This window comes from Triticum aestivum, chromosome 5D (genome assembly GCF_018294505.1).
Source record: "Triticum aestivum cultivar Chinese Spring chromosome 5D, IWGSC CS RefSeq v2.1, whole genome shotgun sequence".
NCBI classification, from domain to species: domain Eukaryota; kingdom Viridiplantae; phylum Streptophyta; class Magnoliopsida; order Poales; family Poaceae; genus Triticum; species Triticum aestivum.
This window is the reverse complement of record NC_057808.1, coordinates 547,572,020-547,580,719: the sequence shown is the minus strand read 5'-3', so window position 1 is coordinate 547,580,719 and position 8,700 is coordinate 547,572,020. Positions and strand designations below refer to the sequence as shown.

The 8,700-nt window shown below is 46.7% G+C and overlaps 1 protein-coding gene across 1 annotated transcript; it reads right to left on the bottom strand.

The window, feature by feature from the left end:
- Positions 1-620: 620 nt before the first annotated feature.
- On the bottom strand, positions 621-2,366 carry LOC123123733 (DNA damage-repair/toleration protein DRT100). Its single transcript, XM_044544328.1, has one exon. The coding sequence runs from the start codon at positions 2,257-2,259 to the stop codon at positions 964-966; it is 1,296 nt and encodes a 431-aa protein (XP_044400263.1). The 5' UTR covers positions 2,260-2,366; the 3' UTR covers positions 621-963.
- Between the last annotated feature and the right edge of the window lie 6,334 nt (positions 2,367-8,700).

The window sequence follows — 8,700 nt, the reverse complement described above, 5'->3', positions numbered from 1 at the left end:
GGGGCTCATGCAAGTGAAGGAAAGGAATAAAAACAAGGAGAATTTGCCATCATGGGAGAAATTTTACCGTAGGAGAAAAAAAAATCCAACATGGATGCATGTCACAGACAGAGAGAGAATTCACGAGGAGGAGGATGTACGTGGAACAAGAGGAGGAAAATAAGGAGGAGGAAGAAAAAGGACAAAACAAAACCAATAATTCTCTGCAGCCAGTCAAAGCCATGCATCGACACACATGACTACATGAGAGAGAGAGACCTCCAAAGCCAGTCAAAGTCAGGTCGAGAGATCGAGAGAGAGAGAGCCAGTCAAAGTCAGGTCGAGTGCAGCTCATGCAAGTGGGTACATGCGAACGTCCAACCCATCTGTATATGAACCATGCACTGCCACAGCCTCGTCGTAACCTAGCAGCAACAGCTTATCCTACCCAACTTCAGTCCGTACCCACTTCCCCACCTCACAATTTGTATCTATCCGCAAAGAATAAGCTGTTGTTTACAATTAGCACTAATGGCGCCGAATAGCCATGGCCAATTCGAAACTATCAAGTAAGGGATCATTCAACAGGGTTCACACATCTAATAACAATAACCACAAGCTGTAACAAAGACATTCATCGATAGACGACGAGTGCGTCGTTGGATATAATTCTCATGATAGGCTGGAAGTTTTGCAAGTACGGAAATACATACTACTCCATCTGTTTCTAAATATAAGCCCTTTAAAAAAATTCAATACAGACTATATACGGATGTATATAATTGTGAAAATTTAAATATGCTAAAAACAGTAAAGATACAAAAGATCTTTATGGTGCCCTCCCAAACTTGGAACAAGATATGGGAATGGGGTCCATGTACCTAGGTTTTCAGTTCTGAGTGAAGAACGTCTTCTGTTCACGACTCTCTTTGATGTGCTCTGAGATCTTGTACTTGTAGATGGAATCGATCCACTTATAGATCATTAACCGTCGGTTACAATTTTGTTGCTCCCGGATACGACATGGTTGCTCCCAGATACCGTATTGTTGCTACCAGATACGGCATTGTTGCTACCGGATACGGTATGGTGGCTCCCGGATACATTATTGGTGCACCCAGATACTTTATTGTAGCTGTTAGTTACAATATGGTTGCTCCCAGATACGACATGGTGGTCACCAGTTAGAACATTGTTGTCCCCACATACAAGGGTGTTGAAGCTCCCAGACACAGCGTTGTTGTCTCCGGATATGACAGTGTTATCATTCCCAGACATGCTGTTGTTGCGCCCAGATCTGACAGTGTTGTTGCTCCCAGTTATGGTATTTGGTTGTTCATTGAGTGCTCTTCTTTTGTCATTTACATACAATAGCATGTTAGTGAAAACCATACCCGATGAACGACCCGCGGTGGCGAGGCCCTCCTTGAGCCGTAACAAACTTTTGGGTACCTCGCCAACGAATGAATTATTTGAGAGATTCAAGTACCAAAGGTGGTCAAACTCACCAATCCACGACGGGATGGTGCCAACCAATGTGTTGTTGGCAAGGTTGAGCGACTTGAGTTCATCACAGCCCGCAAGGCTGGTCGGGAGCCACCCAGTCAGGTAGTTTGTGGAAAAGTCAACGGAAGCAAGAAGTGGCATGCCGGAGAAGCTAACACGAGCAATCGGGCCGGACAAGGTGTTGTTCCGGAGGTTGAGCTCACGGAGAGATGATAGTGACGACAGAGACGGCGGCAAGAAGCCGGAGAAGCCATTGGAGTGTGCGGCCAAATGTTCTAGCGACGTGAGATCGCCGAACACGTCCGGGAGGCGGCCGAAGAAGCGGTTGGCGGACAAATCCAACAAGGTGAGGCGTGTGAGCTCGCCGAGGCGTGAGCTCACCTGGCCGGTGAGCTCGTTGGATGCGAGTGAAAGCTTCCTTAGCCTAGTGAGGCCGAAGAGCGCGTCTGGGAGGACGCCCACGAAAGAGTTCAAGCCGAGGAAGAGTTCCTCGAGCCACACGAGGCCCGCTAGAGAGGCTCCTGGGATGAGACCTGTGAGGCCACGCCTGGGGAGCCGCAGCACCGTGACGCGTCCGCTGGCGCTATCGCAGCCCACACCTTCCCAGCTGCAGCACGAGGCGCCAGACCATGCGGTGCGGAGCAGGACGCCCCCGCCGCTGAGGTCCCCGGCGAAGCCCCGAAGCGCGCGGAGGTCGTCGGGGTGACACGGCACCGCGCTGGCCGCCGGCCAGAGGAACGCCCAGAAGAGGAGCAGCAGCCAGCATCTCGCCATGGACTCAGCTGTGGTATGCTACGTATCCGCAAACGCAACTACTAGGCCGGAAACCTTTTCTGGAATGCAAAGTGATTCCCAAGTGTTGTTGGCAAAACTGCTTGGGCGGTGCATCTATCTTATAGCGTGTGCGCGCGCGCCGTAAGCATGCCTGCTGCAAGTGCATCAGTACTATTATTAGTCCGTGGCCACAATTCAACCTTGGTTTTTGTAGTTGTCTGCCGACTGAAACCCGTGGGCGGCATCGACTCATGCTGGCTAGTCTTCCTTCTCAACTCTAATTGTCGTGGACAGTTCGGCGCTAGTCCATCAATGTTTGTGGATGTTTCCCCCTGGAACCTAGGGCAATGCTACTGTTTACTCGTGGGTGGCATGGGCTGAAGCTCGTGTAGTACAGCAACTAGACGAGGACAGCGGGACTCCGCCATAGTCCATCAATGCTTGTCGTGGACAGGATGCTGGAGAGGTAAATTGAGCAAGAGAGAGGATATTTCCTTATGCAAGCACAGGTACGGCTCTTGCCACATATGCCTAGTTCAGTGATCTTGTGCGGCCAAAGCTGCAGTCGTCAAATGTTAGGATGCACTGTGGCGCTGGTCTCATCTCATGTGCACAAACCGGGATGATGTGCGTGATCTCGAAAGAGACGGGCGGATTGTGACCGACCTAGGGCAGGCAAGGGCTACATTGACTTTTCTTACGCCGACTGATTATATCTGATTATATATAAGAAATTTATAGGAAAATACTGCAGCGCTATAAATAAGGATAATCCTCTATGAAGACTAACGTGAACTTTTATGCAACTTTCCATTAATACTTCTCTCCCCCTGATTTTAAGTGTTATGGGGCCCGCCTTCTCTCTAACCTCAATCATAACCTGCCAGCTGTCTAATCACGTATGGATTACTTTAAACCATTCGTAGGTGTAGCATTTCTAAGTTTGACCACATATATAGAAGAAAATATCAACAACTATAATATTAATGAATTACATTCAAAATATCATCGGATGACAGCACCCCTGGTAGCCGTCGTCGATACTCGTCACAGAATCCGGTGTAACTGGTCGCAGCTCCGGCTCCTGCCGATCATAGCACGTCTGGATCTTTTTCGAACATCGCCACACCACTGTAGGATCATGCGGTCACAGGGCACCACGCTGCTGGTTCCAACATCCCTACTGCTAGTACCAGCACCGTCGCATACCACAATCGTCATTGTTGCAGCTCATGTGCACCGCCTTTGCAGCTTCTTCGCTAGATGGTCGCAACGTGCCCCATTGCTGGTTCCAGCACTGTTGCATACCACAGTCGTCTTTGTCACAACTCGCGAGCATCGTCGTTGCAGTTTCTCCGTTGGCTAGTCGTAGCTTCGCCCACGGGGTTGGCAACTTTTCCATTTGATTGGTCGCAACTCCGTCAACGGGGTTGCTATTTCTCCACTGGCTAATCGTTCGTAGCGTTTTTTATACCAGTTGAAAGCATCATGGCTTGCCATGCCAGACACAACTCCGACCATAGCTGGTGAATGAGCAAAGATGGGTGGGCACATCCATAGCGATTGTCGCACCATTTAGTTTTCCGTCGTCCTAGCAGTGTGTGGCGGCAATAGGGTTGGGCCTTGCTTTGGCCTTGCAACACCAACCCCTTGTAGCCACTCGGGCAGGATCACGTGTGTGGAGGAGGGCAAAACCAGTTGGCCTCGGGGTGTGCAAGGGTTGGGGTCCAACAAGGGGCCTACGGCGGAGGCAGCCGCGGCGGTGGTTGTTTTCCCCACTCCCAACGGTCACACGTGGTGTTGGATTTTGCAAGGGGAAACAAGGATGGCGACCTGGATTTGCGTCTGGTGAGGAGAGGTTTGCATCCCTTCGCGGGAAAGAAATAAGTTTGGATGTTCGGGATGGGTGGTGTGTGGCTCCAGCGAGGGCTTGTGTCCTGTGGGAACATTCGCCTACTTTTTTAGATCAAGTTTAATCGAACGGTATGCACGTAATCAGCCTGGCGCTTGGCCGGTCGGCTGTCGTTGGATAGTTTTTCATAAAGAGTTAGAAACTTACTAATTTCTAGCAATCAAGCCAGACTATCAAATAATATGAGTCTGTCACTAAAGTCATTGGTAAATTAGTTTTCTCTACTTGTTTTCTTAATACTTGTTTTTGTTTTTAAATGTTTGACAGCGCTTGTCTTGCCGGCCCCCTCCAGCACACCACCACATGCCTCCACCCCGACATCTTTGTTTTTGTCACTAGCTGGGCCTTGTTGTGGTTTCACAAGACAAAAAGATTTTCACGCGCTGGGTAAAAAGAATCTAAGAAAATTGTACACACTACATATTTAACGAGAAAAATATCCATACAAAGAGTAAGTCACACAGGCTATATCTAGGCTAGAAAAGTTGGAAAAATGTCCCATGCACAGTCCGAACTGACAAAAAAGAATGGCTGCACAATGTTGTTTCTTCTTTATAGGCAAGTGAAACCGTGGGTTTTATTTTAAATGAGACACCAGGTTCTTGTTCTATCTAGTGATACACCTATGACTAAGAATGTTAATACAAACAAAATCACAATAATTGTTTTTTGCAAAATTAAATGTTTTTGTAAAATTAAAATTGTACACAAATTTTAAAAATATCCATGAAACTAAAAAATGCCCATGGGACTAAAAAAGCTCATAAATTTAATGTTCATCGTGTATTTTAAAAAGGAGTTCATTGAGTACTAAAACAACATTATTTGAAAAATGTTCATCATATATTTGAAAATCAAATTGTATGTAATAAAAATCGTCAAGTATTGAAACAATGATCATCGCACAAAAATGGTAAATGATCGTTGCCCATGTCACCTACCGCTTAGCCAAAAAAATAAAAATCAGATCCGGCTACACTTTTAAAATGGAGTGAGATCACGCTAAACTTTCGTCAAAATGATTAAACAGTGATTTTGGCTTCCCCGCAAAGGAAAAAAAAAACCTTGATTTTGGCCGAAGCTGGCGACGCCTCCTCCTCAACTATACATGTCCTTTCCGTTGTCGTGCACACTTCGGCCCTAGTTCATGAATGCTCGTGGAGATTTCTACGTACCCGAAACCGAGGGCAATGCCACAGTATACTTGTGGGCGGCATGGGCTCAAGCTAGCAACTCCAACGCTTCAGCTCTACAGGTCCCGTGGCGTTCGTGTCCATCATTGCTTGTCGTGGACAACTCCATCCAAAGTTAGCTGCATATGTTCGCTTACATTTTAAACACTGTTTCAACTGACCGGATGAAATTCATGCTACATTGTAGATTTGATCAATGTTTTGATAGAAAATATTACAAATCATCCATAGATAGCATGCAAATAAGTCTAGTACAACAATAGTTCAAATTCAACAAGATTAACAAGATGTTCAACAAGTTTTTCATGAATGGATAATGTCATCCTACACATACTTTCCCTTGAGCCTCATCCAATAGCGTGTGTGTGCATAAAGCATAAAGGGTAGTCCCTCTGTCCTATGATGCATCATGGAACCGCGTGCGTGCTACATAATGTGTAGACCAACATTGAGTGAATGACTCAGTCAACAAGTTAAGCAAGAAGAAGCAAAACTTACGATCTCCTCCTCTTCCGCGCGCAAGGACCATGCACCTTGCCTCCAGCCAACCAATAGCGTCACAAAACTTGGTGACAGGGGTCTGGATGGCATACCATCAATACGATAAAGACCTCACAATATGTTGTTTGATGATGTGCATGTCGTAGGCGCAATGTGCTTTCGCGCGTGACACGAATCATGCACACCCTGCCAGAAGATCCCCCCTCTGCTCCTGCCTACGAATTCCACAGAGACGGGCAACTACACATCGCTCAACTACTCATCCTCCATGGTCGAGTACCCCTTCATCCTTTGTACTCTAAAAAATGACATGGCATTAAAAAATTAGCTAAATGACATGTGACCGAAGACCTACCGGGCATGGTGTCCGCCAATGGACGATGTCGATATTGGGCGGAGTGTACCTACCTACAGACATGTCCTGGGTGGACACCGTTGGCGTAAAAGGCGAGCAGGTGCGTCGATGCTGGTTCATGAAGTTCGACAATGCACGTGGGCCGGCCGAAGAGGTACAACGGCGGTGTCGGAGGAGGAGGGTGCGGATGCAATGTAAGGGGGAATGGCGGAATGGTAGAAAATGGGGCCGAGAGGGGGGGGGGGATTTAGTGGGCCGGTGGTGTCGGTGTCCTACGTGACTATTGTACGGACTCCCGCAAAGCCACTCCCCCCTCCCCCCTCAACTTTGCTTCCAGTTTGCAGGAAAAAGTGCCTCCGGACTGCTTGGCTGACTGATACAGGCCCGCGTTTGATGCCACAACACATGCGGACAGCGCATTCTGGACGTATGCGGGCGGTTTGAGGGTCGGCGTTGGAGATACCCTAAAGTCAATCACGGATAAACATGTTCATTTTTTCTTGAAAAGGGCGCAGATCTATTATAAAGATTTATCATAAGTATAAAACACCCAAACATACTGAGAACTACATCGAGATCCCTGAGCCGTCAAACGTCCACTACCGCAATAACGAGACTTTGACGTGCCATAGTCGCCACCAATTATAGACACTAACTTAACCTTGTCGATGATAGGAGGAAAGTGTTGCATGTTCCCTTAAGGACCGGCGTGCCAAAGCTGCAGAAGTGCCTGACACTAAATTTTGCTGTCTTGCATGCATGACCTGAATCTACACTGCAACTCGAGGAGGATCAATGTCTGAACGATGTGAGGACTAAAAAAACTCTAACCAAAACTACTATGCGGACCAAGGCACCGGGACTCCCCTCCCCGGTCAACCACCATAGCAGGTTCATGGAGGGGAAGGAATGGATTGTTTTTTCATGCGCGTATTCTTGTGTACCCTTATATTTCTGAGCGAGGGATCTTCATTGCTACAAATTGTAATGTAATTAGCAAGCATCAAGTTCGCTACAAAGTCTAGAATGCCCTTTAATATAAATCAAGGTAATGCATCCTGCACTTCAAAAAATAATACATCATGTTGTACTCTCAGTCACATGTGTAGTGGTTACAAAACTAGACAGAAATTGAAACTTGGTTTTTATTGTTGTCTGTCGATTAAAGCTCGTTGGACTATAGTCAATTATTCTAGTTCTATCAGAAACTTAGGGAAATGATGTACTCCCTCCGTCCCAAAATAAATGACTCAATTTTATACTAACTTTGTACTAAAACTAGTACAAAGTTGAGTCATTTATTTTGAGACGGAGAAAGTAGTATACTTGAAAATTGGAATTCGTTGGACTCTGGTCCATTAAATAAGATAGAGGAGATTGCTTTATGCAAGCACAGATAATTACAGCATATATTCATCAGAATTCAAGGGAACGGTACAGTTTTTGGACACGTCCATGCATCAGACTTCGATCAGCAGATTCTCCAGACCCTATCCAGTGCGGGGTGCCCAAAAACACGTCAGCTGGTGTAGAGAGGCGACGATCGGAGGGCTGCCGTCCACTTCAGCTCGGCTGGTGTAGAGAGTCGACGAGCGGAGAGCTGCCGTCCACTTCAGGGCGTCCTCCTCGTCGGCGTGCAGAGGTGGCTGAGTCAGGCCAGAACCACAGTCACCGTCACTCGGGTCCTTGTCAAGTATCCGATCCGTTATGGATCAGATCTGCAGCACATCAGTTGTTTCTTCTTTGGCGATCTTTTGCAAGACATTCATGGCTACTGCGCGGCCCTGTTGAAGACGACGTCGGCGTGGTGTGTCCACAGGCTATAGAGCACAAATATGATTTTTGTACACATGCTCTTTGCATAGGCAAATGAACACCAGAAAAGGAGTACATACTGTTTAATTCTTCCTCTATTCCATATTAGTTATCACTGAAATAGATGTATCTAAACGTATTTTAGTACTAGATATATCCGGTTGAGTGAAACTCAAAGAGGTTTTTGGTTCGTCAATTTTGGTCTGTAACCCGATTACACCGTAGGTTGAAAATGTTTCACCAGGCCGTAAACCGTTTCCATATAATCCTATTACATCGCTAGTCATGGCCGACACCGCCCACCCACCTGCGGAAACAGTTGCTGATACCAGGCCCTAATCTCGTCTTTCTACTCGCCTTCTGTGGTGAAGCTGAAAGTATCCATCACCTATTTTTTGAGTGTGTGGTGGCCCGACAAGTGTGGCTTGTGATTTCTAATTGCACTAAGATGCCTGTGCATTAATCGTTTGAATCTTTTATTCCTTTTTGGAACAAGAAAAAATGCTATAATGCAATTAATCTGATCTCTGCTGTTACGTTATGGAGCTTATGGTTGTTTCGGAATGAATTTGTGTTTCAGGGAAGAAAATGGCGAAGTATCAAGTGTGTGCTGGAACTGGTGGGGGGGCATATCCATCAATGGAAGATCTTGTGTGTGGACTCCC